Source organism: Lynx canadensis, chromosome B2 (assembly GCF_007474595.2).
Source record: "Lynx canadensis isolate LIC74 chromosome B2, mLynCan4.pri.v2, whole genome shotgun sequence".
Classification (NCBI taxonomy): Eukaryota; Metazoa; Chordata; class Mammalia; order Carnivora; family Felidae; genus Lynx; species Lynx canadensis.
This window is the reverse complement of record NC_044307.1, coordinates 113,216,742-113,235,625: the sequence shown is the minus strand read 5'-3', so window position 1 is coordinate 113,235,625 and position 18,884 is coordinate 113,216,742. Positions and strand designations below refer to the sequence as shown.

The window sequence follows — 18,884 nt, the reverse complement described above, 5'->3', positions numbered from 1 at the left end:
TTAACTGACTGAGCCACCCATGCACTCCACTTTTGTATTTTTTGATCAGAGACTGTTTACATGGTGTCTTTGGAACAAACAATTAAAAGCAACCAACTAAATGAAAAAAATGCACCCCAGACAGGTAAATTGGAGAAGGAATCAAGTTGAACAGAGGTTAATCCTATACTGCTTGAAAGATGAAGACTGTAGCTGCTGAATGGAGTTGTACAACTCAGGGCTTCTGAACTGAAAGGCTACAAGGACTGGCATGACATCTTGTTGTGCCAAAGCAATGCATTCTCAAACCCTGTAAAGGCAAACTCCGAAAAGTGATAGGACAGGAGACAACCATCTCCAGTGTTTGCACATTTGTCCAAACCACTGGTGTCTTTGCTCTGCACTATTGCAACTGCCTCCCAATCCACCTCCCACTGCTCTTCTTGGCCATCCCGCACCTTCAAACACAATTCATTCTCCACATAGAAGCCAGCATGTTTTTAAAGCATTAATTGTCACTTTACAGTTCTACCAAATGGTCCAGTGAGTTCCCATCACAGTTGGAATGATATATCAATTCCAAAGCAAGGCAACACAAAGCTACATGATCTAGCCTGCATCTACCTCTGTGAGCCACCTCCAACCCAGCTTCTCTTGGCTCCCTATTCTTGAAACACAGTATGCCTTAGCATAAGGACACCAGGACTCTCTGCCTACGGTGCTCAAGTCTGTGCTGAGGTCTTTATTCTCATGACTCAGATCTCACCTCTCCACTTTATTTGCCATACAATCCATCTGAGCTTCTCTCTCTAGTCATGACGGCCTGCACACCCTATTTCTACAAGTGTGTTTCTGAGTGTATATGTGTGCTTGCTGACTCCACCTTACTTGGAGAGATGCTCTACCTCTACCCTCCTTCTCCTCTCCCAATACATCCATCAAAAACTATTTTTTAAACAATAGCCAAGTTTAAACTTTTTCTATTCCCATAAACACAGCTTCTCTTCATAGAACCACTGAAGTCAACAATCAGCATCACATAATTTAATCATAAACATTCCCTAATCTTTTCCTGAGAGCTTATTTTTCACCTACTGAATTTCTAAACTTGACACAAGGATAGATCACAGACTACTCTACGGTGATACATTGTTACTTCTCATAATGATTAGCATAGTGCTAAGCAAATAATTCTGTGCTCTGTAAATATTTTTAATAGAGTAAAAGTACTCTAGCTTGCCCTCCACTTTGATTCTTTTAAACCCACTGAATGCTAGAGAACAGATCTTTATAGCCTGACTGCAGTGAAATACACTCTTGACCAGTGGAAAAGACTTCTCTCTGGAAACATCTCTGTAACTCACTGATTATCTATTGGAACATGTGATTCAATTATTTTTCCAGAAGTGGTGATGAGATTAACAGTAATTCTTCCGTCTTGTCTCAGCTACAGTCTTATGTTCAGAAGCAGACACTTTGTGACATGACTGTGCAGAGTTAAAGGTGGTTTATGGCAGATCAGCATGTCATTAACCAGCCTGTGAGGGTTCTGACTGCTTGGTTTCGGCCTCATTAGCACCCTCAGCAAACCAACAGGGTGCTATCCAATTCATCTAGATTATAACAAGCCAAAAGGATATTTAAACAAAATAATCTGAAAGTTCTAATGAGTTTTTTAGCATCTTAATTTTATTTTATTAAATGATACAAAACATCTCTTATAACTAACAAAAATATTAATAATCACGAAAGCAATATGTTAGAACTGTTCCTTATTTTCAAAGATCTTCATTCAGCATTTGGTAATACTGGTGGTGCTCTAAGGTCTATGTTCAATTTATTTTGACACATTGTTTTAATGAGTATCATAAATGAAAAAGCACTTCGCATAGACACAGAGAGGAAAAAAATGCATAGTTGCATGTACTTAACTAAATCATTATACTTATTTTTGAATCTCATCTACCAATTATACAAAGGATGGTGCTGAAATTCACCTAATAGATTTCCATCATCCCTAATGGCAATTAACTATTCCTGCAACAAATCAGAAAATGATAAATTTTTTAACAAATGGGTTAAAAACTCTTAAAAATTCATTTGGATGATTTTTAAGCAAAATGGAAAAGCAAAACTGTTTCCAAGTTTTTATTACTTATTTTAAAAAATTTTTAATGTTTATTCATTTTTGGGAGCGGGTGCAGGGGCAGAGAAAGAGGCAGGGAAACAGAGAATCTCAAGAAGGCTCCCTGCTCTCATCGTAAAGTCCGAGGTAGGGATCGAACCCATGAAGCATGAGATCATGACCTGAGCCAAAGTCCAATGCTCAACCAACTGAGCCACCGAGGCACCCCTCTTTCCAAGTTTTAAAAGTTTGTAGCTATACTGTTCAAAGAAAAAACATACCGGGGGGGCCTCAGTAGGTTAAGCATCAGACTTCAGCTCAGGTTATGATCTCACGGTTCACAGCTCACTGGTTTGTGCTGACCTTTCAGAGCCTGGAGCCTGCTTCAGACTCTGTGTCTCCCTTTCTCTCTCTCTCTCTCTCTCTCTCTCTCTCTCTGCCCCTCCCCCACTCATGCTGTCTCTCTGTCTCTGTCTCTCTCTCAAATAAATAAAAACATTTTTAAAAATTAAAAAAAAAAAGATAGAAAGAAAAAAACATACCAGAACAGTATTTTTCAAAAATCCTGAAATCTTAAAAAATATATATTGGGAAAAATTACTATTTTTTCAAGTGTTTTTTCCCAAACATTCCTTCTAAGCTCTCCCTTCATCTTAAGAATGAAGCCTCAATGACTCACAAAATGACATTAAAAATTAACAACAAAAAAGGTAAACCCAAGGGATACCTATTTTGGTTGATTCAAACTACACTTGAAATACATTAATTTACTTGTCAATGACTATACTTAGATTTTTGCAAATCAAAATCAGTAAACAATCCTTTTATGATGTATCAATAAACAATCTTGAGACCTTCACACTCACACACACACACACACACACGTGCATGTGCAGTTTTAACATAAGGCACTAACATATTTGACACAGAATTTTTTTTTTTATTTTTAGAAGCCTATTCTTTTCAAAGTGCATTTTCACAACCATGAGGAGGAAAAATGGTAACATAAGAAAAGAAAACACTGAAGTTAAAAGTAGGATTAAATGAGAACTCTTGGGATTTCACCTGTCATTTCCCACCATGGGCATCTTTGGCAAGAGAATTAAAAACAAAACAAAACAAAACCTACTGTCTACAGAACTATGTGAAGAAATTCACTTTCGTCACTAAGGCCAGATGTTTACAAAAAAAGAGTGCACCAAGAGCAGGCCTTATCGAAATCACTTCTGATTTGATCCTAAAGCTCTACTTAAGACATAAACTAATGAACCAAACTAGGAACATCAGAAAAAAATAGTATTGTCAAAGGGAAAAAAAATGCTGGTGAAATATTATGAGCAATTGTTTTATTTTACCTGCTGTTTTAAATTGTTGGGTAACCAGAGGAAGGGGCTGTGGTGATTTAACTTGCCATATACAACTCAGAGCTAATGAGCTTCAGGAGCACTGAGCATGGCCAATAATCATGTGAGGAAATAAGGCAAGAATCAACACCACAAAAAGGGAAGTAATTTGCTAGGTAGTCTATAATTAGCCTCTGAATCTTACAGTAGAGAATATGACTGAGGAAAATAGCTTAGGAAGATTTAAAAAGGGATTAGTCATTCACATGAATGAATAAGCCCAGAATTTAGTTACCTGAGCCAGAGGGAGGAGAGGGAAAAAAAAAAAAAAAAAAAAAAAAAAAAAAAACACATCATAAAAACTATAAGGCCCCTTCTGTTTCAGGGTACACAGATCCTTAATCTGGAAGAGGTTTCTGAGAAAAATATATATGTTACTGGAAATTTAGACGACGTTAATCAAATAATAAAATCACCCAAACTAGAATACCATAAACAATAAATACCTAACGGTGGGCCAATTTAACAAAGATTAACTAGGATGGTTAATCCTAAAGTATTATTAGAAATAATATTATTTCTGTATAGGACATGCCTGATCTATAAAAAATGTTATATTAACTATTTTTACACATAAAGATACTTAACTTTTTAAATAATAATTTAACCATTACTGAAGCTAAAATTTTTATAATGGAAAGGAAATTACATTATATAGAATAATTTTAACTGGGGTTAATAATCAGAATAACTATAAGCTGATCCTGATATTAAGATATTTCCATTACAATGGAATTATCTAAAATCTTTAATTTTAAAAGAGAATGGCTTCTATGTAAGTTTTGCTTAAAACTAAGTAAAGCTTTATTATTAAATTAGTCAAGAATAAAACATGAAAACACAACACCAAAATGTATTAATCAGTATAATGATAGGGGTTGGAAATATTTAATGAAATGATTGATAAGACATGAAGTTAAAAATATTAAAATTCAGGTTTAAAAGATTTACTACCTAAATTAACAACATCTTTTATTTTGGTCTGAAGCAGTGTGGTGGTTCACAAACGTGGCCCCAAATTCTTTGACACTTGCACAAGAAAAATGGGGGGGGTCTATGTCCTTTCCTCTTGAAGCTGGGCAGACTTGTGACTGCCTTGCCAAGTGACACGGAGTGACTTACAGAGTTAGTGCAGAAAAGATCACGTAGCCTCCACCTGGCTCACTTGAGGCTGGCTTCAGGGGATGCCAGGCTCCACGTGAGAAGCCTGCCGCCCTGAGACTACCAGGCTGACAAAGCCACGTGGAGGCACTCCTGGCATCCAGTCCCGGCTGGGCTCCCTGACAATGGCCAGGGTCAGCTGCTAGCCACGTGAGTGAACTGAAAGTACAACTCATGTGAACCACATGAGAGAGCCCAAATGTGAACTGACCAGCTGAGCCCTTCCCAAATTTCTGACCCATATGTCATAATCAAAACAAAATTGTTGTCTGAAGCCCCTAGGTTCAGGAGGAATTTGTTAAGCAGGAGACATAGTAACCGGAATAGGTTTTTATAATTAAAGAAGGACCTTTGTGATAGATGGGATGTCAGGATAAAGAGTCAGGCCACAGCATTCCACTGCACTCAAAATTTAAATATACCATGGAATAAGATATCAAAAATTTAGGTTCAAATATTTACCTTATTTTTCTGCCAACCTAAACGTATTATAAGTTACTTTCAACCACTCACTCAAACTTTTAACAAATATTTATTGAGCACCTACTCTATTCTGGGCTCCATCCTAAGTGCTAGTTGTAAAAGCAGCTTAAAGAATAGTGGGGGCAGTAAATTAATCAAACTTCACATCATCGCTTCCACATATAATTCCAAAGGGGAATAAAAACAGAATGGTGGCAGAGGGAAAAGGACTCGAAAAGCACTGATTCAGTCTGGAGACTTGATAAAGGCTAAGCTCTGAGGATGAGGAGAAATTCACTCACAAGGGAAGGAGAGAGGAGAGCTGGAAGGGAGAAGGCACTGATGAGCAGAACAGAGCCTTAGCAGAGGTGTCACGAACTGGGATCTTTATGGAGAGTAATGGGAAGGTCTTAAAGGTTTTTAAGCAAGATAATGAAATGTTGAGATTTTCATTTTAAAATATCATTTTCGCTATCTACTGCAATACTTCATGTATTGGCAACACCAGCCTCTAGTGTATTATTTATGGAGTAAATAAATAAGTCCACTCCACAAATATTCATTTCATGCTTCCCACATGCCAAGAGCTAAGAAATTAATCAGCAAAAAAAGATGGTCTCTACATGCATCAAGCTTTACAGTCTAAAGGAAGCAAAGAGCAGGAAATGAGCAATTTTTTAAAGATTTTTAAATTTTAAGTCCATCTAAAGATGAGGACTAGGGGCACCTGGGTGGTGCAGTCAGTTAAGCGTCCGACTTTAGCCAGGTCACGATCTCGCGGTCCGTGAGTTCGAGCCCCGCGTCAGGCTCTGGGCTGATGGCTCGGAGCCTGGAGCCTGTTTCCGATTCTGTGTCTCCCTCTCTCTCTGCCCCTCCCCCGTTCATGCTCTGTCTCTCTCTGTCCCAAAAATAAATAAAAAACGTTGAAAAAAAATTTAAAAAAAAAAGATGAGGACTAGTTTTTCTTTAAGTTTATTTATTTTGAGAGAGAGAGACAAAAAGCGAGAGAGGGACAAAAAGAGAGACAGGAAGGGAGGGAGAATCCCAAGCAGGTTCTGTTAGCATAGAGCCCAATGCTGGGCTTAAACTCACCATGAGATCATGACCTGAGCCAAAGTCAAGAGTTGAACGCTTAACTGACTGAACTACCCAGGTGTCCCAGGAAATGGGCAATTTAAATACCATGAAGTAACAATCTTACCGTAAGTAATGCAGGTATAGAGAGTCCAGAAAAATTCCCAATGGAAGAGATGTCTAAGTTGAGACTAGAAGAATCAGTAAGTGTGAAAGGCCAACAGAATTGGGGGAATAAGGAAAAAAGTGGATCTAAGACAGAACCTCAGGTTACTAAAAGTAAAGGCTCATAACTGAGAGTCACAGAGTGTTCAAGGAACAAAAAGAAGCTTAATATGGGTGTAGGCTTAAGGGGGAGGGGTTAATAGGAGTTAGATCCCATGTAAACTTTGTTTAGATTCTATTCTAAAAGCAAGAGGCAGACACTGAAAGGCTAAGAAGGGGAGTACCAAGGCCAGTTGAGCATCTTATAAAAAACCCTCTGGCTATAGTGTGGAGAACAGATTGGAAACAGTCAAGATTGGAGCACTGGGACCAAGTAGGAAGCTGTTGTTAGAATCCAGGACAGAAAGTAGAGCCGTCAGCAGAGAAATGTCAGGAGAAATAGAGAACAGTAGGGAAAAGGATAACAATATTTTTAGGAGGTAGAATTGAGAGGACTTGGTGATTAATTAGGTGAGAGAGGTGAGGGAGAGCAAGCACTCAATGATGACTCCCTAGTTTCTCACCTGGGTACAACTAATGGAAATGGGGAACCCCAAAGAAGGAGCAAGACTTCAGCAGTGTGGAAAGGATGATGAGGAAAAGGAGATTTAGTTGTGAGAAGTTTAAAGTGGCTGTGGGTGGGTGGGACATACAAGTGGAAAGGTACAGGAAAAAGATGGCTATATGGTACTGAAAGTGAGAAGAGTGATCCCGGCTAGAGAAAGAGATTTGGAAGTTCCAGAGCACATCGGTGTTACTTGAAACCATAGGAGTAGATGAGCTGGTCCCATTAATACATATTACTAATACCATAGTGAGAACAGAGGGGTTAGATATGGATCAGGCAGACACCAACATTAAGAGATGGTAACACAAGAGAAAGCACAAATGGTGAACAAAATGAATGGCCAGAGAGTTAGGAAGGAAACAGGCAAGTATGTTGCCATTAAAACTTGATAGCAACTTGAATTATAGCTTTTCTGAACTCAATTTCTCTTGATTTTCTTACATGGAGATGAGCCTGGGTTTGGCAGAAAACTATCTCTGCACCTGGGCAAGTGTCCTCCACTTCCTCAGAACATGAAATTGAGCTCCTTCTCCTTCTTGGACTAGAAGGCTTGTGATTTTGTACAATACAAATATAAATTTAAAGGAAAAATAAAACAAATATATTTAGCTTACAAATAAAATAATAAATGTAAACAATGCAAAAAGGCTATGGATTTTAGAGCCAAATGGACATGAACTTAAATCCCACTTGTGCCATTTCTCAGCTATGCGATTTAAAGTGAGTTATTTTCTCTCTCTAACCTTCAGTTTCATCATATAACATTCTGCTACCTGAAGCACAGAAATGGAGCTGTTCCTATTTTCTCAAACCCACTCTGATCAGAGAGCCAACCTCACCAGTGCCAATGAAACAGTACTATTAATGGTTGCAAAAGACCTCCTTGTTAGGAAATTGATGGTCAATTTCAACCCTCATCCTGCTGAAACTATCAGAAGCACTAGACAAAGATGATTATTCCTTCCTTTTTAAAACACTAGACGCCTGGGTGGCTCAGTCGGTTAAGCGTCCGACTTCAGCTCAGGTCACGATCTCACAGTTCATGAGTTCGAGCCCCGAGTGGGGCTCTGTGCTGACAGCTCAGAGCCTGGAGCCTGCTTCAGATTCTGTGTCTCCCTCTCTCTGCTCCTCCCCATCACACTCTGTCTCTCTCTCTCTCTCTCTCTCAAAAATAAATAAACATTAAAAAATAAAATAAAATAAAATAAAATACCATCTTGGTTTGCTTCTGGGTAACCATTCCACCTTGGTTTTCTTCTTGCTTAACTGGCCCACTCCATTTTAGATCCTTCCTGGTTCCTTCACATGTCCCAGGTCCCATATTAGTAAACATTGGTGTGCCTAGACACTGTCCTTCTCTATCTACTATCACTCCCCAGATGGCCCCATCTAGTCTCATGGCTTTAAATACCATCTACATGTCCAGAATGTTCAAATGTACATCTTTTGTTCGTATCTCTCTTCTGAATGCCAGACGCCAGCTGCCTACTCAACACCCTTTCATGAATGTCTAAACAGCTTTTCAAACTTAGCACGAACTCCTGATTCTCCCTACACCTAGTCCTCCTACACTATTCCTCATCTTATTAAATGGCAACCTCATTCTTCTCATTGCTTGGGCTCAAAACCTAAGTCATCTTTGGTTCTTTTTCTCTCATCCCACACTCCATCATCAGCAAATTCTGTCAGCTCCATTTTCACGATATATTCAAAATTCAACCAGCTCAACTCACATTCACCTTTACGACCCTTGTCTGCACTACACCATCTCTCCTCTGGACTACTGCCATAGTCTTCTGATCTTTTAATTTGCATTCTTGATTCCTATAGTATAACATTCTCCACAAAGAGCCACAATAAATCTCTTTTAAAGTTAAGTTATATCTGGTTATCTCAAAATCTTCTTACAGCCTCCTATCTCACTCAGAGGAAATGCAAATTCTCTATGGTCCTAAAGCCCTCTCCAACCAGCTTTCTCATTCCCGCTGTTTTCTTCTTATCGCTCCCCATCTCACTCCTTATGCTTCAGCCACATGGATCCCTTCACCGTCCTGGAACACCCCAAGCAAGTACTCGTCTCTGGAACTTTATACTTATTATTTCCTTAAATATCCTCATGGTTTATTCCCTTATTGCTGTATGAAGATCTCTACTCAATGATCACCTTGAAAAACCCTCCCTGACAACTACCCCCCTCGATTGTAAATATACGAACGACCTCCTCCTCACTATTATCACCCTTGTCTTGTCTCTTTCTTCATAGCCTTTATTATCCCCTAATATACTAAATGATACTAATTATTTATCTTATAGCCTATCCCCTCTGGCTTAGGATATAAATTCCATGAAGGAGGGATTTTATCTACTTTAGTTCTCTGAATCCCCAACATCTACAATAGTGACTGGCATGTAATAGGTATTTAATATACAAATGAATTAAAATTCAATAATAAAATATGTAAGAAGTGCTTAAAATATAGATGTTCAATAAATGGTTGCTCTTATTATTTGTGGAAACTTAACCATACAAGTGTAATTACCCCAAAATTGATGGCACAAATAATACTGAGAAAGTTGAAAGAGCATGGCGTACTTCAGAAATTATTTTTCTATAGGCACTGAATTTCTTATTTTAAGACACAATTTGATTTGGGAAGGTTCATTTAGTTGATCATATGAAACTCTTCTGACAAAGTGAATATGAACAAAATAAACAAATTTTTGAAATTTTATAACTTTAAATATTTGCCATATCGTAAAGAATAATCCAAAACAAACTTAGCAAAAGCATATTTTCTTTTAAGTAAAGGTAATAAATATTTTGAAAGGAGTAAGATATTTAATAATATTCTATTTCCAATAATTAGAGCTCTGAGAAATATGTGTGTTAAGAAATACATAATGGATGGATTTACTACTCTGGATTAAACACAACAGGTGGAATTGTAACGTGTTTACTAAATGGTAAGCTGGTACTCCAGAAGTGGTTTAATAAAATCCTTCCAAGGGCACCCGGATGGCTCAGTCAGTGGAGTATGGACTCGACTTCAGCTCAGGTCATGATCACAGGGCTGTGGGATCAAGCCCTGTGTCAGGCTCTGTGCTGAGCATGGAGCCTGCTTGGGATTCTCCCTCTCTCCCTTTGCCCCCACCCCCATTCATGCTCTCTCTCTAAAATAAAAATAAGATAAAATAAAAATGAAAATAAAACAAAATCCTCCCAAAAAGTAAGAAGAGAAAGAGATCCACAGTTGACCGGCAACTTAAAAGCTTATTTATATCCCTAGATAAAGCTGAGAAAAAATACTGTACACAAGGCTCTGAGATGGCTCCTTGAGGGGATTTAATACATTTATAGAGTATCTCATGGTACTTGGCCTACAGGTACCCAAATAGATGTTTGTTAAATGCGTAAATGATACAGTAATAAATGAATACATTAATTATAAGAAACTACCACTCAGGTGTCTGTCTACAGTGCCCATTACAATCTCTTAACAAAAAGCTGGGAGTTTAAGTTCTAAGGCTCTTCTTTCTCTCTCTCTCACATCAGGAGTAAGGAAGAGCCAGGGACGTCTGGGTGGCTCAGTCAGTTAAGCATCCGACTTCGGCTCAGGTCATGATCTCAGGGTTCAAGTCCCACATTGGGGTCTGTGCTGATAGCTCAGAGCCTGGAGCCTGCTTTGGATTCTGTGGCTCCCCCCTCTCTCTGCCCTCCCCTGCTTGCACTCTCTCTCTCTCTCTCTCTCTCTCTCCCTCAAAAATAAATAAACATTAAAAAAAAAAAAAAAGGGAGTAAGGAAGAGCCTTCCAGTATAAAACCTGAGCTCTGCTCTAGAAGGAAAGAAAATCACCACTCTAAAGGTTACAATTGACGCCTTGGATAAGTAGTACTACTTGTCACGTTATTTGAGATCTCTTAGGCAGTGGAGCACAATGCCGGGTTTTTCTTCGTAGCCTCATCTCTAGACAGCTGGAAGAGATGGAAGGGAAACACCCAGGCAACACACGGACGAGGTTCTGCTGGTTCAGACCTCAGCCCTCAACAGGGTATTTCGTCCGCAGAAATCAAATGTCCGTTAAAATCAGATTTTGAAAGGTAAAAGAAAAAAGAGATTATGAAGGAGATATGAAGAAATTATTAGAGACATACTATTAAAGAGGCAGAAGAGAGAAATAAGGGCATGAGTCAGTAAGGTGTGAAAGCAAATGTTATCCCACCCTTCAAATACACGTGTGAGCACACACATGCAAATTCTGGGCACAAAATAATAAGTTTACATATTCCTTCACTCTCACTTTTCAAACCTGTAGAGAAATGAAATGTATCCCAGTCTCATTATTCTTCACATTTTCAGGACTATCAAAATCACACCTGGCATGACAGGATCCAAAAATTCACCTGTGCGAAGATGGCTGTGTTCAAACTCCACATTGAACACATTAGCTTCTAAAAATACACAGGTTGGTTTAAGATTTAAAGGAAAAAAGTAGGTTACACTTGTACCCATACAAGTCTGCATGACTCAGAGTTTAATAATAGGATACATAAGATGTCACCCTTAGGTCACCGATTCTAGGGTGACTATAGTAGACTGTCATTTTAAGACATCATCATCTAACAGCTGCTTTGTTCACAATCTGTAGAAGAAATATGTTGCTTGTCTCTATTAATACTCATCTGACAGGTGTGTACATTCCAACTCACATGCACCTGCCAGTTGGGAGCTCTTTGAAGCAGAGTGATGAAAGCCACAACAGCTGTTACCTTTAGACAGTCCTTAGCATACCCAGTGTTCTCTTTATCTAAAGTGCTAAATAGTAACACTTCATATTATAATAAATTTTACTGTCTGAAACCAAAACCATGAAGGAAAGATATCAACGGAGGATTTCTGAAATAAGTGCAATATCGTTCTCTGAAACAAAAGAAGGCAACAATCTTGCCTCCTAGGAAGATGTGGTAGAGGCCAAACCAGCTGAGGAGGTTAACATTTACAATGACTCAGTGACCTGCAGACATCCCCGGACTGTGTGCTTTAGCCATGGTCAGACATGCATACATAGGTCACTGGGAAATGCTTCTAAAATGTACGTATCAACGACTTATGGACCCAGGCAACATACACTAGTGTAACTTCCACTGTATCTGTCATGTGTTCTACAGCCCTTAAGCCAACACCTATGCAGTGGCAAAGATTATAATTTATCAGTTCAACCCTTCACCATGGCAATTGAAAATTGGGTGGTACACACTGAACTGTAAAGTCATTCCACTAAGAGGGGCTCCCCGCAGCCCCAGTCATGGTGATGACTGGAGAAGAATATTATGTTTCAAGAAATAAAACTATTATTTAGAAAGCACAGTATGCAGGTATTTAAGTCATGGCCTAATCTGCTTTCTCTGTACTGAAACAATGACCACAGCTACTCATCAGCCTTCATTACACATGCAGTCCAGGGCATTAATGGAAATAAGACTTACCATCTAAAAATCCTTGTTCCCACCTTCCAAGTTCATACCTTCTTTCAAAGAACTCATCCTCCCTTTTTAGAAGAACATTAATTTAACCAGGCAATATTCCAACTCACATTTAGTATGTATTTTTAATGTGTGTATAAAATGCTTAATAGAAAATCACCTTTATTTTCTTATGTGATGTCAAATAATGCACTATTTGACACAAACTCAAAAACAAGTGAAAAATATCACTAATAACTTTTTATTTCAAATGCATCATTTTATTTTAAAAGGTCTTAAGAGCCCTGCAAATTCGGGTTTAACAGATTTTAGTCTGTCAAACCCATGAAAGCTTATAAAATGAGAAAGAAAGCACTCAGTGTGCCCTTTTGATCTAGCTCAGTAAGGCAACAAAATAACTCTGCAGTTTGATTTGGTTTTGCTTCAGAACTGGCATGTCATTACAGGTCACGGTCTGCAATTCTATTTCATTGATGAGTAAATTAAGGCATAGAGAGGTTAAGTGACATGGAAACATAGACCCTTTGAATAGAAGTGACCTTAGAATTAACACAGACCAGAAATATTACAACCACAAGCCTGTATGTATTTTTATCCAATTGGTAAAAAATTCCATTTGCATAGAAGCTAAAAGTTCATCTAAAAAATCTTTAATTCTAACTTTCATAGCAAACTTAGTAAACCTGTTATTTTTGTCTGCTTTAAGACTTTGTCTTTTGCCTTTAACTTGAAGCTCACAGTAGAATTTAGCACGCAAGTAGAATACCACTTTCTGGCAATGGTTACTGGGGGTAATCTCATCCTCTCTTGGTCACTCAGCTCTTCAAAAATTTGGTAACTAGTAGCTGAGCCTCTACCATATGTCCAACAGCATTCTAGGTGCTAAAGACACAGCAGTGAACACATCATGGGACAATTCCTGTCTTCGTGGAAACAAATTACATAAGCATAAGAGAGTGGGGTGAGGCTAAACTTGAAAAAGAGTGATCAGTGAAGGCCATTTGGATGGCATTTGCATACAGATCTGAAAGAGAGGAGTGAGAGGAGTAGGCAAGCAAAGGGAATGGTATCTAGGGGGCTATTCCAGGCAAAAGGAACAACAAATGCAAAAGCCCTGGCGTAGAAGCTTGCCTGGCCTGCGGGACTCATTTTTCCTGTTTAATATTTTAAATAAAGTAGGCTTTTCTTTACTGAAAGTTCTGTCCAATACTTTGGAAGAAAATCAGGGACATACATAACACCCATAATTACTGCAAACAAGTTTCAGATACTATGTCACTTGAGAGAAGTTTCTAGTGTTTGTGTATTATAATGACACTGCACTCACCCTGCCACCCTTCCACTCCCCATTCCTTCTCTTCTCCATTACAGATCAAAATATTGACTGCCTACAACAAACTTATGGAGATAGATATATATATATACACATATATATATACATATATATATATATATACACACACATATATGCGCTTTGGGAAAAGGGCCCACCTTAAGAAAATCAAACTAATGCAGAATACCTCAACCCACACCAGCTACCCTCCTTGAACTTCTAAACCCACAGCATCTGTATCCAGCCTTTAAGTATACCTGGTATTGTTACTCTGTTTACATCTCATTATATGCTACCGTGTATTGCTCTTGCATACACATCTGCTCTCACAGTGACTCCCTTGGAGCAGGGCCCATATTTGGGGAATGTCTGAATCCCACCACAGGGATCTGCACATGGATGGCACCAATATCTGTTTGCCGATGATGTCATAGAAACTACCACATGAGAGCAGACATTCCTCCTGTTTTAAGTATCTGTTTGTGGATACAGCATAAAAGAGACATCAGTCTCTTGCAGGCGTTTGGATAATCTCAACCATCTTGGCTAACTTACTGTTTGTGTAACATTCCATTCTGTTTAAGTTTCCCTTTGCATTTTTCGGTTGGGCACAGTACACACTTTCAGTCTAGACACCAGCATGGATTAGCCACAAAACACACAGGAACCACACTGTGTGGAATCCTGTTCAGTTCACTTCAGCCAATGTTATTAAACACTATTACTGGAAAGGGACTCAGCATAAAACTATCAAACACAAGGACTACAAGACATTGCCCATACAGTCTGGCAAAACAAACAGACACATAAGGAACTTCAGTGCCTGCAAGGCACACAGAAGTATTTTGAAAGTATATAAGCAGCGGCCCGGAAGGTGAGGAAAGGCTTCCCAAAAAGAGTTGGCACCTGAACAGCCAAGGGTTTTGAAAGACGAATAGGCCTAGGACAATCAGACATGGGATCAAAGGGCATTCCAGATTGTGCAAAACACTGGCAGAAACATAACAGCTTGAAAACTACTGGAAGAACTCATTCACCATCAGTGAAGGAAAGCTGGTCTATTGCACGCTTAAGCTTTCCAAGAAAAAAAACAAGCTTTCAAATAAGGAGCCGAGGAAGAAAGTTTCACCACTGCTTGTTTTGTTAAGCCTCTTAGCCTCGCTTTCCTTTGTTTTGGTCTGTTTTGTTCCCTCTTAAAGAAATAAAGTACTGTGCTGGCATAAAACTTCAGTGAGGAAAAGTACTTCAACTTTACTGTGGAATAAGAAAAATGCTAAGTGGGCATGGGCCAAGGAATGAATAAATGAATGAATGAATGAATGAATGAATGAATAAATGAATGAAAAAATAAATAAAACTTTTCTGGAATACATAAATGGAGCACAATTTAAAATTCAGGCATCATGGACCTGAAATACTAATTCCAACAATTCCAACGCTTCTCTTCACCAACTTAATACATACTTACAGTGTTTTGTGCCCACTATTTGTTAGTTTCGGGGATACTAGGCCTATGAGGCACTTTCGTTGTCCTCCTTTTTGAGCGAGCTCTGGCTTGCAATTTAGTAAAAGAAATAAGCAGAGGACAATTCACTGTAGCCTGTTCCCTCCACGGTTGCCAACTTAAAGCATGAAGCTCCTGCAGAGTTAAATTCCAGTCAAGTTAGCGGTGAGGTCAAACACACTTCAATAATAATTACACCCACAACAACTGAGATGTGAGAAACTGACAGAGGTCGTTGGTAGAATTGTCTCATCACCTCTTCCTGTGAACCCGGAGTTGGCGAGCTGGTGGAGGACCGCCTCACCAGGGGCCTGAACACAAGAGGGGACAGAGTGGGGGGTAGAGTTACCTGGGAGCTCAGGTAGACTTTGAGGCACTCCTCGCACACGGCCTTCTTGCAGCAGGGCAAGGGCTTGATGGGCTTGTCTTCCAGGCACACCCGGCACATCAGCACCATGAGGGGCACATAGGGATCCCCTACCCCACCCAGGTCAGAGTAGGGTGGAGCTCCCAACAGGCTGGGCACGGAGAATGGCTCGGGCGCCAGGTAGAACTCCAGCTCGATGCTGCCGCCGTCGGGGGACAAGGGGTCCGTCGGGAGGGACAGCCGGGGGCTGGGGAAGGAGGTGGGGGTGCTGGGAACGTTCGTCACCGGCGGAGCCCGAGGTGAAGATGCGGTTGGCGAGGGCTGCTCCGCGGTGGGGGCCTCGGGCAGGTCGTTCTCCACGCAGAACACGGAGCAGAAGACTTGTCTCTTGGCGGGGATTGGGCGCCGCTGACCCAGCACGTCCAAGACCAGTTCGTCCGCGGCCCCGACGCGGGTCCTGGGCTCCGGCTCTTCGCCCAGGGGCACGTCCTGCTGTTCATGCCCTCCCTCGTCTCGGCCCCCTGCTTCCTCCTCCTCTTCCAGCTGCTGCTGCAAAGTCTGGGGGTTGAGGGGCCCGGTAAGTGCCAGTCCCGCGGGCTGCCCCGGCGCTCGGCTCTTCCTCCCGTCCGGGCCCCCCCGGACGAAAAGGGCATAGGGGGGAGTGGTGGTAAGAGAAGCCCGAGTAGAGTAAGAAGGAAAAAGATCAGATACGGATCGGAGGAGGCGGCGCGCGGACCGGAGAGGAGATTGGCCCACCAGACGGCATCGGGGGTAGGGGTGGCCGTGGAGCCGCACGGCGGAGGGCCCGCGCCTCCTGCGGCCCGCCGCCGTCACCGTGCTCTGATCCTGCCCATCGCCGCCCGCGGCACGCGCCGCCGCTGCCATCCAGCCGCCGGGACCCACCCGGCCGCCGGGGGCAGCGGGGGCAGCGGCTCGGCTCGACTCGCGGCTCCGCTTCTGCTTCCGGGTCCCTCCTCCGGGGCTGGAGCCCCGAGATCCCTCGGGGAGCCCGTGCTCCGGGCGGCGCGGCAGGCAGGGAGCCCGGCCCGCTCCGCCGCTCCCTACTCTCCCTCCGGGGCGGCCGGGGACAGAATCGGGGAGATGAGGGAACAGAGAAAGGGAGAGGGGAGAGAACCGCAAATAATGAAGGTAGGGGCGGTGAAGGGCGAAAAAGAGAAAACCGGAGGGGAGAGGGTCAAGGGGGTGGGGGATGGGGGAGGAGGACGTAGAGTAATCGAGCCATCGCGGGTCCCCGCTCAGGGCGAGGGACGGGCGGCGGGAGGGCGGTGGTCGGAGCGTCCAGGGGCCTGTGGCGCCGCCGCGGCGCGCCCCGGGAGGTGCAGCGGGAGCGCGAGCGAGCCGCCGCGGCCCCTGGGGGAGAGGCCAGCGCGGGCGACCTCCCTCTGCTCCGGCTTCACCTAGAGCCCTCCTCGCTGCCCCGCACCCCACCCTTCGGGCGCACACCTCCCCACACGTACACACACGCGCAGGCACCCGCGCGCTCACTCACACGCACACCCCGAGTGGGTGTGATCTAAGCGCCGAGATGCTCTCTCGCGGCCAGAGTTCACACTCGGCCTCAACAAGCAGGCAGGCTGCCCTTCGGGCTACGCAGGAGATAGAACTTCCTACGGAATCACCGTACACTCAGAGCAGAAACTAGAGAACACTGGCTACTTGGGGTTTTGGTTTCTCTTGGGCCTGTCCAATTCGAAATCCTCCAAAGAGGGAGTTCAGAGAAATAACGCTAGGGTTTATCCGTTCAAAATGCTGCATGCACTAACTCTGCTTTCTGTCTGTGGAGGTCGGAAAGATCTTTGAAACCCACAAGGAAGCCAAAAGTGCTTTTAACCTACTCCTCCAACTGGAATCCTTATGAGAGCTGACAAATAACTGATTTAAGCATTATCCCTCTTTCCTCCTCTTCAGTGTTCTCTTACGAACTTTTTCTTAACCCTTTAAATATTCCAGACTAGGTAGCACAAGGTAGTAAAATGGCCTGGCCTAATTAATAAACTGGCTCATTGATGGGAATCAGGAGGAGTTCATTACATTAGCATAACCGTATTTATCTCCAAAAGGGTTTCAAAGACAACAATTACTTTTGAGCCAGTACTTAATTATGTGTTGATCTATCTTTATGTTACAGGAAGTATTAGTCACCCAGGCTGGTGTGTTTTAGTTCCCTAAAGCCAATGAAAACATTTTGGGGAAGCCAGCCCTTGTTTTTTCGTCTTGAGAGGGAATTCAGTTTACGCATCCATGTAACAGGAAAGAGTTGTGAAGTGTGTAGCATTTGTCTTGAAGTTGTTATTGGTTTGTTCTGAAATATTTCCCAAACCAGTTACAAATGCGAGAAAGGCTACTGATCATGCAATACCAAGAAAACGGTGCAACACCAAAGCACATTCCTATCCTTTGTGTCTGATGCTCAGTTGCACCCTAGCGGGATGAACCCAATCAATCAGTCGAAATGCCACCTCATTTATCAGTCTGACCCAAGAACGAAGAATTCTTACTTGGAAGAATAAATGCTATTCAATATTTTTTTTTTCCTTCCATTTTGGATAGTTTCCTGTTAACTACTGTCTCCTCCAAATGATACCTCTCGTGTTTGATGTTCTAAGGGCTGGGATAAGAAGATACATGTGTGTGCCTTTTGTGTATGCCATCTGATAACTATTGCTCTATTCTTTCAAAAGAGATACAAAAGTAATCTGTATTATCCAGGTGACAACAGGCTAAACGTAAGACCAGAGTAACAATAATGAATACAAAAAGTGTAACTCCAGAGTGTCTATAGGAATCAAACACCTTAAGGTCTTCCCATAGTTTTGGGACTCCTTCCCCCATACATATTTGTCATGGGAGTTCCAAGAACTAGTTCTTGCAGTCCCCACCACCTTGTTCCTTATCCCTTAGGCTTTAGTTCACTGGAGATGGCTCTCCTTGCCACTGAACCAACTAGAAATCACTGCTGGAAATCCTGAAGGCTTCCCCAAACACACAGCCCTTCTTGCCATGACTTCATTTCCATGGGATTCATCCATCTTTGTGAAAATAAAATAGATCCATGGCATGTCATACCTCCTCCCTCCAGACAGACTCAGACTTGCCTGAATCCTGGGCTCAGCCTCCCTGGTGTTCAATCTGGGACACTGGCAGCATGGAAATGAGTTAAAATGCGAAGTTAAAATTCCGGTCAGACCCTCAATTTCCCCT

At 41.8% G+C, this 18,884-nt stretch overlaps 1 protein-coding gene across 1 annotated transcript in view; it reads right to left on the bottom strand.

Annotated features, from left to right (window-relative positions):
• RNF217 (ring finger protein 217) overlaps window positions 1-17,438 on the bottom strand; it is a 133,279-nt gene extending 115,841 nt beyond the window's left edge. The window contains exons 1-2 of the mRNA XM_030317105.1: window positions 17,340-17,438; window positions 15,645-17,033 (exon numbers count right to left, since the gene is read on the bottom strand). Of these exons, the coding sequence (XP_030172965.1) occupies window positions 15,645-17,033; window positions 17,340-17,438 (1,488 nt within the window). The remainder of the gene's footprint in view (window positions 1-15,644; window positions 17,034-17,339) is intronic.
• Window positions 17,439-18,884: the final 1,446 nt, after the last annotated feature.